At 35.7% G+C, this 17,905-nt stretch overlaps 3 protein-coding genes across 5 annotated transcripts; 1 reads left to right on the top strand and 2 right to left on the bottom strand.

Annotated features, from left to right (window-relative positions):
- The first annotated feature begins 1,023 nt into the window (after nucleotides 1-1,023).
- LOC125187883 (uncharacterized) lies at nucleotides 1,024-4,694 on the top strand. Of its 3 annotated transcripts, none has more exons than XM_089058928.1 (4): nucleotides 1,024-2,456; nucleotides 2,813-3,203; nucleotides 3,885-3,997; nucleotides 4,400-4,694. In XM_089058928.1, exons 1-2 carry the CDS (start codon nucleotides 2,139-2,141, stop codon nucleotides 3,176-3,178), a joined length of 684 nt encoding a protein of 227 aa, XP_088915054.1. In that variant the 5' UTR covers nucleotides 1,024-2,138; the 3' UTR covers nucleotides 3,179-3,203; nucleotides 3,885-3,997; nucleotides 4,400-4,694. The 3 variants fall into 3 exon arrangements, with proteins under 3 accessions (XP_088915054.1, XP_088915056.1, XP_088915055.1); XM_089058930.1 differs by having other exon boundaries at nucleotides 1,025-2,456; nucleotides 2,813-3,097; XM_089058929.1 differs by lacking the exons at nucleotides 3,885-3,997; nucleotides 4,400-4,694 and having other exon boundaries at nucleotides 1,025-2,456; nucleotides 2,813-3,230.
- Nucleotides 4,695-6,943: 2,249 nt separating this feature from the next.
- On the bottom strand, nucleotides 6,944-9,456 carry LOC125187032 (uncharacterized). The gene is made up of 2 exons (XM_048083539.2): nucleotides 8,980-9,456; nucleotides 6,944-7,830 (listed from the first exon to the last, which is right to left on the bottom strand). The coding sequence occupies exons 1-2, from the start codon at nucleotides 9,415-9,417 to the stop codon at nucleotides 7,246-7,248; spliced, it is 1,023 nt and encodes a 340-aa protein (XP_047939496.1). The 5' UTR covers nucleotides 9,418-9,456; the 3' UTR covers nucleotides 6,944-7,245.
- Nucleotides 9,457-13,200: 3,744 nt separating this feature from the next.
- LOC125191029 (uncharacterized) lies at nucleotides 13,201-15,174 on the bottom strand. The gene is made up of 2 exons (XM_048088488.2): nucleotides 14,793-15,174; nucleotides 13,201-13,977 (listed from the first exon to the last, which is right to left on the bottom strand). The coding sequence occupies exons 1-2, from the start codon at nucleotides 14,934-14,936 to the stop codon at nucleotides 13,399-13,401; spliced, it is 723 nt and encodes a 240-aa protein (XP_047944445.1). The 5' UTR covers nucleotides 14,937-15,174; the 3' UTR covers nucleotides 13,201-13,398.
- Between the last annotated feature and the right edge of the window lie 2,731 nt (nucleotides 15,175-17,905).

Below are 17,905 nucleotides of genomic sequence, written 5' to 3'. Positions count from 1 at the left end.
ATGCGTTCCCACCCCTTCCGGCACTCCTCCCCGGTGTAGTCCTTTCCATGCGGGCAGTTCCTCTTGTAGGCTGCTCTAATCTTAGCCCACATGTTGATCGTCGCAAACCGACACCCACGCCTTGGACAGGGCGACGTACTCATCGTCCGTCCACTTCCTCCGTGTGGTGGTGTCGTCAACAGCCGGCTGCGCCGACTCGCCGACCACCATGCTCTTCCCCTTGTTCTTCTTCTTCTTCGGCACGGCCCGACCCCGCCCTACTCCCCCCGCTGGAACAACAGTGTCCGCCTCCTCGACATCGATCCCCAACTCATGTAATGAGAAAGTCTCATTCCTAGTGAACTGCGTCTCCACTGGGGTCGATGTGTGAGACGAAGCCGTAAAAAAATCAAGAGTGAGACGATAGACCGTGTCCTCCCCCCCCCCCCTCCGGCGACCCCTGTATCCTGGGCTGCACCCCCCCTGCCATACCGGCATCATCCCCATCATCTACGGTGTCATCTGCGGCATACTACCCCACCCCGGCATTGCCTGCCCGCCGCTGGCTTGCCCAACGTCCGGCATCGCCTACCTGCCCGCCATCAATCCCATCAACTGTTGCCAAGGGTACATGTTGTACCCCCCGCCCATCTGCCCCCATACAGACCCCACGGGTACTGTGGGAGTCTGAGACCCGCCCGTCGCCGGAGTAGACTCGTTATTGTTGTCCATCTCTCGGTGTTGCTCTTGTACAGAAATTTAGATAGAGAGAAAACTCGTTAACACAAGTGGTGCAAATGAAAATGAAACTAAAATCGCGTAAATATAGTGTTTCAAAAAAAAAATAATAATAAAAAATTACGCTGGCGATCGCCAGCCTGCAATGGCGGCGAGTGCATTTGGAGATGCTCTAATAGTCAATGATTTTTAATCAGATTTTGACCTAATTAAACATTTGAACATAATTTTTAATTATTTCAAAAATAAAAATATTTATTCTAAATAAAACAAAAAATTATTTATTCTAAATAAAATAAAATTATTCATTCCTTCCTCCCGCCATTCCAATACCGTCCATTCCCTGAGGACCCGCCGCCCCGCCTCCACCCAACCATAAAAACTAATCGAAGCCAGTTGCTCCCTCCCCTACGACTCCCTGACCCCCGCTCGCAGCCTCCTCCTCTTTAACCACAGCTTCAGCAACACCTACGACCTCTTCCCCCCTCCACTGCAACTATTCCAATGTCGTCCTACGATTCTTCGGTGCCTTCAATGGCACACAATATGACTGAACCTCGTTGTCTGGTTCGCCAGCGCCGAGCTCCTCCGCACCAGCACCCTCGAGCCCACCCCTAGAGGGATCTCCTGGATTAGGGGTGGCAAATCGTGCGTGTTGTGTCGTTATCGTGTCGACACAATAACGACACGACACGTTAACAACAAACACCGCGTCAAGAAAAATAACACGTATTTTGGGGTTTTATCGAATTTACTGCTATCTGCTTTCTAATTCCGTTTTTTGTTGTTTCATGTCGCGACATTTTGTTTCAGATTCGGCGTCGCGTATTATTGTGTCATTGTTAGTGAAATTAGTTTAATAATATGGATGATTCGGTATTCGATGATCGGGTGGTGAATTTACCTGTTTTTCGATGATCGCGTGGTGATTCGGTATTCGAAAATTGACATATTGTTTTGTTTGTTTTAGGTAATATTTTCATTTATTTTTGTAAAGACAACTAGTTATTTGGGTGGTTCTTTCAGGAATATGCTTGCGGATGAACTGATCCTCAACGATTTACTGTTTTTTCCAGCAAATATGTAGGCTTCTTTTATGTAGATTCCGTTGGAGTGCTTTGAGAAATGTAAAACGATGAATAAGTTACAGTATTTTGGGGAAGTTTTAGGTGCAATTCTTATTTATGATCTTTCAGGATTCGACATACCTGTATATTTTTGGGAAGTTTTTAGTGCAATTCTTATTTATGATCTTTCAGGATTCGATATACCTGTAGTTCGATCCAGATTAGGCTCACTCCGCTGTTGATGTTATGTTTTTAGTGCAATTCATGTTTATTAATCCTTATATTCTGGCTTCCAAATTACATATTCTCTGTATTTCATAGGCTTTTGATATTTGTTAAAGAAGATAGGCGGCAATGAGATTCAAAACAAGGGAGGTGGTTTCAAGGAAGTTATTGATACCTTGCCCTTCTTCGCCACAAGATGCAAAGTGTTTCGTAACTGGAGACATTGTTGAGGTCTTCCATCAAAATTCTTGGAAGATTGCTGTGGTCGTGAATGTTCCAGGAGGCAAAAAAGAAAGTAGAAATAAGAAGAACTATCACAATGTTTCAACATGCAGGAATCAATATTTAGTGAGGCTAGTTGGGTGCTCAAAGGAAGTGGCTATTGATAGAACAAAGCTCAGGATGAGACAGATATGGCATGATGGGAAATGGGTTCCATCGACAAAGGTATTTTTTGTTTCTATTTTCTGAGACAACTTGAATCTTTTCAACCTCACAATTTAGATGTACATGGATGTTCCAATGATATTTAGTTGTCTTGTTTCTAGCTATATGTGTGCTTCTTCTCATCCTTTGTGGACTTCTTCTTGCATATTAGTGTCCTCCTCTGTTAAGTGCTTCTTATATTTACTTGCACGATCATAGTATCTGCTGAACTTTGTGGGAAAACTTCTTCATTGAACTTGTTTGATATATTTGTTTTCCATAAATTTATAGAATATCTTTTTTTTACTACATATATGTTCTTAAGATCTTAAATTCTATGAATCTGAATCAACTGATCTCCTTATTTCTGTTTGCAGATTCCTCAAGTAGGTGATGATTTAATACTGAGCAAATCATCAAAGTCAATTTTTTGTCTGAAGATGAGTCCAGCATTCAATTCTAGAGTTAAATATCAACCTGGAGAAGATTGTGGAAACTTCAAAGATGAAGCTGCACCGAGGGAATCCGTTGTGATGTCTTCAAGATCCTTAAAGAGGATGTCCCCATATGTTTCCTCTGTTATTGAAGCCAATGACGTACATGTACAAAAGTTTCAAACAGCTGACAAAGAAGGCCGGAGGCAGCGAGGGGTTGCTGACCGGGTACTCGACAAGTTACATGCTGTTGCTTACCAAACGAAACTTTGGGTGAAACATACATGCATGCTTCCCTTAACACTGTAACAAATGGATATGATCAAATGGAGAGGTGAAAACATAATGACGTTCTTGGGTATTCTGGGTCCAGAAACTCTGAATTAAATAGTTCTGACAGTGGTGCTAGTTCAGTTGGTAGTTGTAGCGTTACTAACCAGAGTCTTAAAAACTATTATAATCATTTTATGCATGTGCATTGCCTAGAGACAGACACCCTTAGTGATGCAGAGTTGTAACTATCATCGTCCAGGCTCTGAGAGGGAGAGTTCCTCTCGCCCCTCAAATGAGGAGGTTGAGGTCAGTATACATAGCTTAGAGTTGCATGCTTATCGCAGCACTCTGGAAGCTTTGTATGCTTCTGGTCCCTTAAGTTGGGACCAGGAAGCATTATTGACTAATCTTCGTATTACGCTCCACATTTCAAATGATGAACATTTGAAGGAGCTGAAACACCTAATTTCCACTAAAACTGCAGTTGTTGTTAGATGGTTGTGCAAAATGTTCGTATATCATTGCTCTGTTTTACAGCATTGTAGAAATTGCTCTTTTGTCAACATTGTAAGAAGTAACATGAATGCAAAGTTGTATCTTCTCCATATTTCTTTGCAGACAGATTGACATTTTGTAACTATGCTTGTCAATTCTTAATTTATCATCAACGTAGTGCATTTTTCCAAGGCTTTTACTGTATCCATTTTTGTTAATGATCTGTTATGTCTTCTATTGCTTCTAGTTCTTTTGAAATGAGTGGAGCAAAGCTCAAGTGCTCATGCCAAAAAACTGGTGCACCAGCAAAATATTTCATCTGATGATCAAGAGATGCCAACTATTGTTGTATTCGATCATGTAAGAGACCTTCAATTTGCACCCTTTGGTGTCAGATGCCCCTTAGCTTTAAATATTGTGTCCTGCATAACAACATTGCAGATTTCTAGTATTTCAACTACTTAGCTTTTGATGATCTGTATTCTGTACATGAGAAATTGAATCTTGAAGTTTACAGTTAACTTTGGCCTGCTAGTTCTTCACATCTGAAACTTAATCAAAGCTGCATTTCTGGCTCTACTTATTACTTACAGAACTAATTTGATCACTGTTGACTCCTATAGAGTTTGATTGCTGCTTTATAGTGAAATTTCTGTGTGCAATGCATATATGATTTTACTTATGTAAGTATGATTACCACTCTGCACATGTATTTTTCCAAGGATGTATTGATCATGCTTGAATCCTGTACTTATTTTCCAGGGCTACATTTGACGCATGCATCATTTGCTTCCAATGGTACAAAGATGATGCCAGGGTTCTCTTGGCATTGAACTTTGTGATTCAGTCGCCTACTTTCATAGATATGCTACGATTATGGCCACTCCCTGGTATCACATGGTTTATGCCACTTCCGTTTTATTTCCCTTTCTCCCCGCTTTAACTTGATATTTTATGATGTATTTACCAGAGGATGGTAAATGGTAAGAGGGTTGTTTGTACCAAAGTTGTATTTTCTTTAGCACTAATTCAAATTACATCTTAGCCATATTGAAAATTTAAGTGTTTTATACTTATGTCAATGGCTCATTGGATAAAGTCATGCTTTATTCGATTAACTGATCGTGGTAAGATTAGATGATTGAGAATGAGCCTTGAAAACATTTTTGAGAAGATGAAAAGAGTTGGAGATGCAGCTGTGAGAGATTATGAGAAATTATAGTGTTCAGACTAAATGCAGATTGAAGAGGTGATCATTTGTTGCTAATGATTTGTTACTTTCTTGTTCTGGTTAGATATATCAGAAACCCCTCTGCACAGTGAGTAGTTTTGGCCTTCTAACAACACAGACACATGTCGTCGGTCCGAAGATATTGGTATGTATTTTTAAAATAAGATTAATAACGGGATCTATTATCACCTTTTGCATGTCCTTGGGAATTTATAGCAGGTACAATATCTTCCAAATATGCTGTGAATCAGTTAAAGAGGTTAGTTTTTGCTTTAAGCAAATGATTTAGGTTTGTGGGTGTGTTTTTTGTGTATTTGATGCTTCGGCCACCATACGTATCAGGTGGACCCATGATTAGCTGAGATATGTGTTTACATATGCTATTCATTCGTGTCTGTAGTGATTCATTTAGCTTGCTAGTTTTGTTATAACAATATGGTATCAGTTAGAGATGTTTTTTTTGCATTTAGTGGATGATTTAGGTTGGCACGCGCGTGTGAATTTGATGCTTTGGCCACAACCTGTGTCAGGTGGCCTATCATGATTAGCTGAAATATGAGCTTACATATATTTGTGCCTGGAGTGATTCATCTAGTTTGCTAGTTTTGTATTTCAGTATGTTTATCAGTTAGAGATGTTAGTTTTTCAGCTAATCATTAAGCAGGTGATTTAGGTTTGTGTGTGTGTGAGTGAATTTGATGCTTCGGCAGCCATCTGTATCAGATAGCATCTCATGATTAGCTGAAATATGAGTTTGCATACGCTATGCGTGCCTGTAGTGATTCATTTGGTTTGCTAGTTTTGTATTTTCAATATGTTTATCATTTAGAGATGTTAGTTTTTGCATTAAGCAGATTATTAAGGTTGATATCTCCTTTGTTAAATTTTCCTGTGATATGTAGATTGTACGTTCGTTCCATATATACATGTTGTGTTGCAGCTTCTTAAACTTTTGTTATTAAGGTCTCGAAAAGGGTTCAAGTGTTTCTAGAGCATTTGTTTTTGAAGATTCTTGAACTAATACCACAATGTTCCCGACCCCCACTTATGCAGCTAGTGATGAACGTTGTTTTGCATTTGAGGTTTTTATTGTTTATGCATGCTTTTCATTAAGAAAAAAGATCGTAGTGTTGAATTTGTTGAACCACTTCTCTCATTAGAAGAAATTTGTGAGGATGGAGGTTTTCTTTGTAATTTTCCAATGCTTTTTCGTTCCTGTTTCGAGGAGATACTGAGGATCTTCTTATTTAACTGCCATCATTTTTTGTTTAACAAGTCATTCCTATATAGTACTTTCTCCGTTTCAAGATAAGCGAGTCATATTTCTTTTTTGGGATGTCTCGCTATGAGTGAGTCATTTTCCTTTTTAGCAAAAAATCTCCCTTTTTACTTTATTTTCCTTCTACTTTATTATCTCTTTACTTCTCTACTTTTTCCTCTCTCATACTTTACTCTCTCTCTACTTTAACTCTTTAAATATCAATTCCTTAAATCTCACGCTCAAAAGAAATGTTTCGCTTATCTTGGGACAGAGGGAGTACTTCTTTCCCTCTGTTCATTTTGTAATCTTGTTTCATTTTGAATACAAGATGATCACCATGTTGCTAGAAAATCATTTTGACACAAAAAAGAATTCATATCAAGTCCTCTGCAAGCAATTTAGTGTGTGCTATATTCTTATAATATGCTTGTAAAGTTGGTACCTAGCTCATGATATCAAATATTGTTATACATAGAATATGAAGCCTTAATACATAAGAAAGTACATACTACAATATATTATCAGTGTCTGATATGCAACAATGTTGCATAATAAAACACTACTGATACACTTTACTTCGGTGTGGATTCGTGAGCTCTTTTACACGAGTATAAGAGCATTCACAATAAGGATAGGCCAACAATAGCCTAGCCAAAAATTCCTCCTGCCACATCATCTAAGACTAGAAATTGTCAGCCACATCATCAGGACTAGAAACTGAACTAGCACTGGGACTAGCCACAATAAACAAAATTAACAAATTCATATTATAAATTGTAATCACGTAAATACGGAATTAAATTTACGACACTGATACGGGAAAATGCAATCATTTTATTTAAATTAAAAAAAGTACCTCCTAAAAAATAATTACATAAAATTTAGAGAGAGAAATTCATAAACACAAGTGGTGTAAATGAAAACGAAGTTCAATTATCAGTATATATAGAGTTTTGAAAAAAAAAAAACCGGTTGCCTGCCTAACGCTCGCCGAAATGTCGCCTGCAATGGCGGCTAGCCGACCGACTAGTGGTTCCGGCTAGATCGGCGGGTACACGCCGATCGGCTCGCCGGACGCAATGGGTTCACGCAGACCAGCTAGCCGTCGCCGATCCTCTAGCCGGCTCGTTGGCATTGTGGATGCTCTAACAATATTAGAGGATGAAAGGCCGATATGGCCAGAGTGATGCCAATAGACACAAGCATTACTCCTATCAGAACAACATGATTGACTGATTTTATTTGCGTAATGGGAGCAATCGCCATTGTCGATCCTACATAACTCACTGCGATAGCTATCAACGACACCCCCATAGCACACTTGGCAATCCACCTTAGACGAATATTTCTGGATGGCCATCCAGTGGCATTGAGGAGGATTGCCAGGAGAGAAGAACTGAATGCTACCATGTTAATAAGCACCAAATATCCGTATAGATTTGGGCGAGTAGATGCGATCATAGCATCACCTGCCTTGTGAAATGGCGTATCATCATGCCACTTGCCGCCGGGTGGGTTGACAATGCTATGGACTGCAAGCAATGCCATCACGAGCGGAGGCAGCATCGCCCTCATGTTAATTTTCGAATACCAAGTAGTAATGTTCAGAGGGCTCCCGTGAAAGATTTGTAGCTCCATTTTGCCTAAGTTGAGGCGTCTTTCCATGTTTGATATGTTGCTCTTTAGCAAAAGAGGTATAGCCTGTGATTCAATTTGATAGTCATTAATTCCCTGATCAACATAAATGGAGTTTGGGTAATCTTTAACATCTACTAATTAAATAATCTAATTTAATTTGACCGACTTAATAAGAGCGTCTCCAACAAGGAAGGGTAAATAAAAGAGATATATCATCTATATACCTCCTCCAAAAGTTAAATATACCCTTCCGAAAAAGAAACATACTCCAAATAAAAAATGTGGAGTATATAGAAACGTAAATGATTTCTTAAACATAAAATAATAATACAAAATGCATTAAAAAAACATAAAGTGTGATACCTTCTCATATACCTTCTCCCTTGGAGAATGGTTTTTTCATAAAAAGAACAAATATGGTAGTTATAAAATTTACCTCTTCATTGTTGGACTCTTCATTGTTGGAGAGGTAAAGATAACTCTTCAGAATGGAAAATGGTATAATACCTTCTCATATACCTCTCTCATTGGAGAATGATTTTTCATGAAAAAAAGGTAAATATGATACACCCTCCGTCCCACATAATTTGAGACAATTTGATCGGGCACGAGTTTTAAGAAATGTAATAAAAAGTGAGTTGAAAAAGTTGGTGGGATGTGTGTCCTACTTTTAAAGTATTGGTTTTATAATAAAATGTGAGTAGGAATGAGTTAGTGGAATATGAGGTCCACTACCAAAAATGGTAAAATTGAAATGGATAAAATTATGTGGGACGGACTAAAATGGAATACTGGGTAAAATTATGTGGGACGAAGGGAGTAGTTATATAACTTTACTTTTCCATTTATCTCTCCCTTTGGAGATGAAGGAGAAAAGTAAATTGAGAAGATATATTTCTCATTTATCTTCTCAAAAAGTAATGGACTCCAAAAGAAGAAGGTAAATTAAAAAGGCAAATGAAAATAACTAATTTTTTATCATTTGTTCCAAGAAGAGGTAAAGATGTCTTCTTAAAATGAAAGAAGATATAATACCTTCTCATATACCATTTTCCTTGGAGAATAAATTTTATATAGAAGAGGTAAGTAAGGTAAGTATGATAGTTATTTCTCCTTACCTTTCTATTATTTATCTCTTCCTTCGGAGATGCTCTAATAGCTCGAATTGTATAAATTGAGCTTTTAACTTTGTTTAAACGAGAGGGTAGTTACCTGAAACGGAATAGATCCATACTTGTGAGATCTCCGGGCAGCTTCATCGCCACAGCTTCTACTCTCAACATACGGATCTTGTCGACCGTGTATGATTGTCGTTTCACCGATCTCCTCTCTCGCACCCAAAAGATTGAACACCGAAACATTCGATGACCCAAGCTGACCGAGTAGAGGCAGCCTCTCCATGGCAGCAGGAAAAGGACTATGACTTATAAGGAGACGCACCGCGATCTGAACATGTCTTAACATGTTCATCCGCGGGGCGTCTTCCAGCCTTAACATGTTCATCCGTTGCTCTCCTTCATCGAAAATGGGGAACTTTTTATCTTCAACATACAGGAATAGGTTTATTGTTTGCATACCTGCATAAACCATTTCTTGCAGAGATATGAGAGGATTAGTAGCTAAACAAGAGTTGAATGAAAGACTTTTCATTTTTGGGTGGGGGCGGGTGGGTGGTTGGTTGGGAGGAGGGAGGGATTACAGATCTGAAGATACGTGGAGTACGTTGTCCTTTCTTGGTTTGCGGCGGGCGCTGATCAAGGAACTAATATGAGGATATGCCACAATATATTCATTCTTCCCCAAAAAAAAAGTAGACTAGTACACAATTTTTTTTTTTTTTGGTTGTCCTTATTTCTCCCTTAAAATTATACAAAGTTTAAATAAGGAAATCTTTAACCCACGTCATTAATAACATGGATTTCATAATCCACTAACATTATTTTTTTTCTTCTTTATCTTACTTTTTCCTTTCTGTTTTATTTTATCAATTTTACATTAAAATTCGTGTCATATACTGTCAATTTTTGGAGGACGAAAGGAGTATTATAAACAAAATTTTCAAGCTATGGAGAAGAGGTATTTGAAGAAGAATTTCAAATTAATTTATAAATTAGAAGAAAAATTGGATGAATAAAATATTTTGAGGAATATTTGCCCCACTCCATGTGCCTCCGCCATTTGCTGACTTTTTTTTGTTGGAGTAAAATTCAAGGACAAACAGACTTTTGTTCGAATAAAATTCAAGGAATCAATGGTAGACGCTGAAACTTAAAACTTTTTCCTCTTTCCTTCCCTCTGTACAATTTAATATTGCATCTCCCATTTATTTTCCTTAAATAATTTAGAAACTTAGTATTATGTCTCTTTTCTTCTACATCCACGTACAAATTTCCATCATAACCAACCATTTTAATCCTACATTCTAGGATTTTATTAATAAAATTAAAGATATTTAAAAAGTAATCTATTATTCGTATTGATATGATTGAAATTTTATGTGGCAAGATAGATAAATGAATGAGTGATTCAATTAAATAATTTTTCTAATGTGCTTTAGAGTTAAATATTTAAAATTCAATTAGTGATTTATTTTTATCCAATCTTTTAAATTTATTGGATCAATCCTAATAACATTATTTGTCGACAAACAAAAAACAAAAACAACCCAAAATATATATTAGTGTAATAATTTCTTCTTATTTAATATAAAAAGTTATCTTTTTTGTATTATAATAACAAAACAAGTTACATAACAGTAATTTACAAAATATTAACATTAATTATTCATGGTATGAATAAGTATAACACATTAGTTATTTAGGTATATTTTATTCTATTTCATTGGGTATAACCAATATGTTAATTATTCATATACGTATCATGGAACTTGAAAATAATTTTGACCTTAATCCAACCTGAAAGTGAGTCGTGTGCCTATTCCTAGAGCTGTAATTTTGACCTTAATCCAACCAAGTTTCCTGGAAATTTTTGCGATGCAATTTTATTAAAAAACACGCATATTGAAAGTTTGTCCGTATGAGTTTCCTGGCTATTTCACATTTATCGTGCTCTAAGTGCCAGTCTCAATCCCTTCCGTCTTCGGCCATTGGCCGGATGCCATTCATTATTTCCTATCGTTGTCATCTTGTTGTTAATTCACCTCTTTACTCTCCAAAGATCACAATCTATAAAGGTCCCCCCACCCATGTGAGGGTCAAGTAATGATATCGAAAGAACGAAAGAATACAAACCAAGTAGGAGCGGAACCATAAATTTAACTTAGGTGGGAGGTGGAGCCTATATTATTTACATTATTTACATGCCGTCCAATATTGTGACTGTGAGGAGTGAAGATTCAAAATTACTATGTTTTTATTTCTAATTATCCCAGACCAAAAAAACTGAATAGGTCCTAAATTTACATGTAGGTTATGCGATTAAATTATCTTTTAACCCATAGTATTATTTTTCTTCCCCACCTTTTTTTATTTTTATTTTGATATGTCAAATAATCTCAACATATAGGTGAGTTAATTAATCTGCAAATATAATTTAAATATAACTTGCTCAAATTACTTTATTAATCTCAAACTTGTCACCCTTAGCATTTGATTGAGATTTATTTTGTGTTCTTTCGCACTGAATTATAAGCCGGACACATCTCAAAGTCTCTGCTCATTAACCTCTTATATTGTAGTTGCACAATTTACATCAGATTAATTTTTCACAAAACTAAACACTACTGACTGCCTTCAATTATCTCTCATGAATGATTATATTAAAGTTTCCAATGTATGAAAGATATAATACTCCCTCCGTCCCGCTTTAGCAGTCCCATTGACTTTTCTGCCCTCTTTTTGTAAAAATGATAAAAATAGTTAAAGTCGAGAAATGGTAAAGTAAGAGAGACAATAATATAGAGAAGAGTCTTATCTACATTATTGTCTCTTTTACTTTACCATTTCTGGACTTTAACTATTTTTTATCATTTTTACAAAAAGATGACAGAAAAGTCAATGAGACTGCTAAAGCGGGACGGATGGAGTATCATAATATGCAGATACTACTATATTGATAGAGTGGTAATGCCTAAGTTAAAAAATTTAGGGTTCGAGTCCACTGTGTAATATTCCCTCCGTCCGCCAATAAATGTCCTATTGTTAAGTGGACTTTATATTTTACTAACTCATTCCACTCACATTTTATTATAAAACCAATATATAAAGGTAAGTCTCACTTTCCACTAATTTTTCTATCCACTTTACTACATAAAGTCAAACAATTTCTTAAAACCTGTGCTGATCAAATACGAGAGATTTAATCACGGACAGAGGGTGTATTTATTTGCCAATGAATAAAAAGTATGCACAAAATAACACACATAAAATCAGAACCATAAAAACAAAATTAAATTTCGTAAAATAAATCAAGCAATCATTGTGTGGAAAACATGGTTTCAGACTTTCAGCAATATTCCTACATGTTCGGAGTAACCCAAAAATTTATAAACACAAATTTCTAATTATGCGCACATAAATCTTACCAAAATTGTTTATACCTTTTTGAACCATTTTTTATTAAGGAACAACACCACAACTCACCATCTAATTCCTTAGTTATTCATGGTCTCATTTTTTTAATTTCATTTACTTTTTTAATCTAAATTTATAGTATTTTATTCTACTTATTTTAAATCTTTGATTAATTTAAAATACAAGATTTGCTCAAAATGAAATATTTATTGCAACTTATATATAAATTAAACAAATCCACATGGAGTATTAATTATTTTTTTATACGAATTAAATTCGCATGTTAGTAAAATTCACATGATAATAAAAATGTAAACAAACTAATAAAAAAAGATAAGCAAAGAAGAAAGAAAAATGCAGCAAAATGAAAAAAAATACAAAAAATAAAAATAAAAATGAAAGAGTTGGGTTCACAATTATAAGGATTTACCAAAGACCATTTACCTCTAGACTTAGTGATGTCAAATTGCTATTGAGAATAACCGAACACATAAATAAAGTAAAACAAACCAATCATCCGATCATCGTCGGAACAATATAAAATTACCTTTAGTTTGTATATTTTTACGAAAAAATAATTTAAACTGAGAGAGTTACGTAAATTTCAAGAAGCTAGAAAGTGGTTAGTTTTGACTACTATATACAAGAATTAACCTATATACCCTTTAAGTTTATTTAATAAATTTTTTAATTTTCAATATAATCTAGGTGGCATTATTTCAATAAAAAGAGAATTAATTTCTTAGAAACTAGCTTAGCTTTGGAATGGAGTGTTATTGACTAGTATACGTGTGGATGAAACCCTAACTCTCTCTCCGTCTCTCTCTACAAGATAACCCTAGAAAAGTATTCATATATACCAAAAGCCAACTTCTAATCATAAATAAACACCATTACAACGTGAAAACAAAACAATATTAATGCGATGAGAGATGAAACCAAAGCTGTTTCAAATTACATAAACATTAATTGTATATTTTAAAATTACATACGATTGAATGGAATTGAACAGAATAGAATGGAATGGCAATGTTCATGTCATTGAATAAATGATCAGAGATTGAAATGGAAATGCAAAGGAATTAATTGAGAAGTTGGTTCAAACATTCCTGGCTCTCTCGTCGTCGTTGGCTTCTGTCACAAAAGCCTCAGCTTCTGTCCCAGCACCGAACAATCGCCTCAGTCGCGGGAACAAGTTTTCTTCGAAATAATATATCAGAACCAGAATCAAGAAAACGAACACCACCCCTGCAGGAAGGAATATGCACAATAACACGGCTAACATAAAGGATTCCGATTTTCTGGGAGCGGTCACAATCACCGATACTGCATAATTCGCGGCGACAACTATCAGGGACGCGCAGACAGAGCCCCAGGCGGCTCGAAACAGAACCCGGGTTTTCGACGTCCAGCCACAGGCGACGAGGAAGATCGAGACGAGAGCTAGGCTCAACGCCGCCGCGTTGGAGAGCACCAAGAACATGTATGAGTTGGGATGCGTGTACCCGATCACGACGTGACCCGCGGCGCTGTGGGACGTTTTGTTGTCCTGGCTCACGCCGCCAGGTGGGCTGACGGCGGCCTGGTACGCGAGCGTCAGTATGAGTACCGCCACCGTCAGTATTGCAAGATTCTTCTGTGGCAAGGCATCAGCAGCTGTTGGCCGCCGCGGTTGTATCTGATTGAAAGAAAATAAATAAATGGATAAAAGGTTAAAAAAATCCGAAAATAGGGTAAATTATTTTGGGATATTGGCACCTAATATCATGAAACTTTTAAAAAGTTGGGTTTTCCCAACGAACTTTGAAATTGACAAATAATATCATGAACTTTACTCTAAATTTGTTATTTCCCACCAATGAAAAAATTCTGGCAATTTTATTTTACAAATTTTTTTTTTCGTAATTTCTCGACAACAGCTCGAGAGCTTCATTTTTTCAATCTTTAAGATAGTTTTTCTTGAAGCACGCCCTCAAAAATTGTTCTTCAATCTATTAATATAGCCGATATTTTTTTACTTATGGGAAATAACAAACTCGAGGTAAAGTTCGTATATCATTTGTCAATTTCAAAGTTCGTGGGAAAAACTCAATTTTTAAAAAGTTTCATAATATTAGGTGTCAATGTTCCTATAGTTTTATATTAAAATGTGAGTGAAATGTGAGGTTCATTACTAAAAGTATTAAAAAAGCAAATGCGACATTTATTAGTGAACGGATGAAAATGGCAAAATGAGACACTTGTAGACGGAGTGAGTATTTCTTGAATGGACAGGAGTAACAATATTCCCTTTTATATATGAGGACATTAGGGTTGATTCGACTTACGATTCGAGAAAAAAAAATCAAAATGGAGTTTATAGATATGCTCGACCCAATTAATAAAAGATTTTTAACGCAAAAAGGAAATAAAAGTAACATTAAACTAATGCTAATTAATTTAATTGAAGTACCTGAAACGAAATTAATTGAAAAAGAAGTATGTGGTGATAACCTTATGTTCAGCAAGATCTTCCACGTTCTCTACTTGCCCTTCGACGACGACGGGACTAGGCAACGACGGGATCTTTTCGACGTTAGGTTCGTTGATCTCAGGGTTGCGTTTCTCGGCTTGACTCTGATCTGCTTCTCTCTCCATTTCTTTTTTTTTTCTCTACAGTTGATTCAGTCCCCATTTTTTTTCGCTCTCTGCCCATATAGTTTCGTCGGGGAAGTTTCGTGGATCCTTCTCAGCTGGCTGGGAGATGATCCTTCCTCGGCATGAAACGCAAATAATATTGAATCAAACTTAAATATTAATGCTTGTTTCATTTTTATCCATTCTCCGCGGTAATTATATCAAGGAAATTGTATGACTAGGGTAAAACTAAACACGTCTCAAAGACTTTACTCATTAACCATTTGCCCTTTTAAGTTTCACTAAAAAAAAGGCCACTCATTTAAGTGGATAACATGCATCTCTTTATTAGAGAGAAAATAGTTTGTAAAATTAAAATGTTCACTTTTCAGGAGGGAAAATGTAGTTTGCATGCCACTTAGTCAAGTGGCACGTCCTACGTCATCACGAGACATCACTTGGACATGCCGTTCGGTGGAGTGATGTGTTCATGTGTATGTCAATTTTCGTAAGACATTCATGCGTAACTCTTTCGAAGATAAAAAGACTTATGTACGTGGAAATCATGTTTATCCCTTAATATTATCCTCTAAAACAACAAATTGAACGGGAAATAGGCTATAATATAAACTACACACGACACACCAAATTAATTTAACCCAAAAATGCATCAAAATAACGAGTTTATCACCTACGAGGGTAAACTAGCACAACAATGATTCTGTGAAACGCTTTAAAAGGTGCATTTATCAAACCTAGTTAGGGAAAATGTACTTCTACAATTTGATATAAATCAACGCCAATTATTCTTTAAAAATTATGTATAAGTACATATCTAATAGATGTGGAATACTAATATATCACAAATATATCTTTGAAATTAAATGTGAATAGCAAAAAAGTAGAAACATAAGCTTCCTTTACAATTTTACATTTTTAATATCCAATTGAACTAACTAGCTAGTACTATCTCAAGATTCTCAACTTGTTATTAGCCCTACGGAGATCATATACATATTCTACTAGTGTAGATGGTTTATATATACGTCAAATCCGATTGATTCTATAATTTAATCAATTTAACATGATTTGTACATACAATGGCATAAAGCTGAAAAAAATGTCAGAATTTTCTGGATACAAAGTAGAATTTTCATTTTTCAATATTGTACACGTAGAATATTATCATTTTTCAATATTGTACAAGTAGAATTTTCATTTTTCAATATTAGCACATCGCTTTCATATACCATGTGCTATTGGAAAACGAACGAAGATAGCAATTGGTATGGTTCACACAAATATTAGATTATTACAGCTGTATTATATTGCATAATAGTAATCCCTCCGTTTTATAGTAGTAGAGACATTTCTTTTCAGCACGAGATTTAAGAAAAAATGTGTTAAGTGGATTAGCTAGGTAAAGGACGAAGAAAGTAGAAAATGAAAAGGACAAGAAATGAAAAGAGAATAAAGTAAGATAGAGTAAAGTAAGTGAGAAGAAATATGTTGACTTATAATAAAAAGAGCAATGACTTTACTACTATGAAATTTAAAAAAATAGCAAAATGATTTTACTACTGTGGAATGCAGAGAGTATTACACAAGTAGAATTTCAAAATTAGTCACATCCCTTTATTATTTATTGCAAAAAATAACACGAGTAGAATTTTCAAAATTAGTCACATCCCTTTATTTATTGCAGAATAGTACACAAGTAGAATTTTCACATCTCTTTATTATTTATTGCATAAATAATTTTAATTGATTTCTAAAAAATGTGAACTATAAAAATGAAAATTAATTGAAATTAAATAGTATCTGTCAGAATCAGAATAAAAGAAAATAAAAAAATCAAATCACATTATCTATTTTATTACCAACGTCAATTTCTTAATCTCCATGGCGAAAAAACGTGTCTATCATAAAGGGATGATTAACAAGTAATAATGAATTAGTAGCATTTGAATTTATTAATCAGAAGGTATGTATTGTTGTCCCAACTCAAAAGTAGATGCCCAAGGTTTAGTGAATCGGCGATTAACTATGAAAACGGAGCCGCCGATTACGGTTCTGGATTAGAACCACGAAATTAAAATGGAATTTCAAACCATACATTTTGAACTGCGGGCTAGTTCAGGTTCAAAAAATCCAGGACCGAAACCGTGAAATCGAACCGGTACCGCAAAAAAATCAGCAGTTTGGATCCAAAACTGCCGCCAGAACCGTAACTGCGAAATAAGGTTTAGTTTTGGTTCAAGATTTTTCGGAACCGTAACTGGCGGTTCATGAACCTTGGGCATGTGTACTCATAAGTAAGAAAATGATATTATGCGACGTTAGTATATTAGCTTTATTAGCAGTATTATACATTACTGTGTAATTTGTTGGTATTGGATACAAACATAAACTTGCCGAACTTAATACAACTCCCTTGTCGAGCACAACATGGTACTACTCCCTCCGTCCTGGCTAAGATGACACATTTCTTGGCTGACACGGGATTTTAAGAGTTATTGGTTAAAGTGTTTAATTTGAGAAAGAAAAAATGGGTGTAAATATTAAAATAGAGAGAGAAAGAAAGATGAATATTTTAATACGGGTGAAAAAAATGGTTGAGCGTATTAATTGGATAGAGAAAGTTTCCAAAAAAGGAAATGTGTCATCTTAATTTCTTAATTGAGACAAATTAAAAAGAAAAATGTGTCATTTTAAGTGGGACGGAGGGAGTAGGAAACATAAAAGAGAATGAGAATATTACTACTAACTATAGAATTAATGGTAACTAGGCACATGAACAAACTTGTCATGCGCAATTCAACTCACTTCCCGGACGTAATACAATCCAAGGATATAAAGAAGAGAAGAATATAAACGTAGAATTAAAAGTATGCAAAGTTTGTTTCGTATGTTGTGATATGCACACTCTACTGCATTGGAGTCCAGCTGGAATTTGAGGCCACCGATTGATGACTGGCGCCCGGGCCTCG

Source organism: Salvia hispanica, chromosome 5 (assembly GCF_029641045.1).
Source record: "Salvia hispanica isolate PSC_SH4W2 chromosome 5, Shi_PSC_v1, whole genome shotgun sequence".
In the NCBI taxonomy this organism is placed as follows: Eukaryota; Viridiplantae; Streptophyta; class Magnoliopsida; order Lamiales; family Lamiaceae; genus Salvia; species Salvia hispanica.
This window is presented reverse-complemented; position numbering and strand designations above follow the sequence as displayed.

Excerpts from the sequence above, each read along its gene's own strand:
- LOC125187883 (XM_089058928.1), top strand. The coding sequence starts at position 2,139 with ATGAGATTCAAAACAAGGGAGGTGGTTTCAAGGAAGTTATTGATACCT. Across the intron at positions 2,457-2,812 it reads AATGGGTTCCATCGACAAAG|ATTCCTCAAGTAGGTGATGA; the intron begins GTATTTTTTGTT and ends TTCTGTTTGCAG.
- LOC125187032 (XM_048083539.2), bottom strand. The coding sequence starts at position 9,417 with ATGAAAAGTCTTTCATTCAACTCTTGTTTAGCTACTAATCCTCTCATA. Across the intron at positions 7,831-8,979 it reads ATGGATCTATTCCGTTTCAG|GCTATACCTCTTTTGCTAAA; the intron begins GTAACTACCCTC and ends ATTGAATCACAG.
- LOC125191029 (XM_048088488.2), bottom strand. The coding sequence starts at position 14,936 with ATGGAGAGAGAAGCAGATCAGAGTCAAGCCGAGAAACGCAACCCTGAG. Across the intron at positions 13,978-14,792 it reads AAGATCTTGCTGAACATAAG|ATACAACCGCGGCGGCCAAC; the intron begins GTTATCACCACA and ends TCTTTCAATCAG.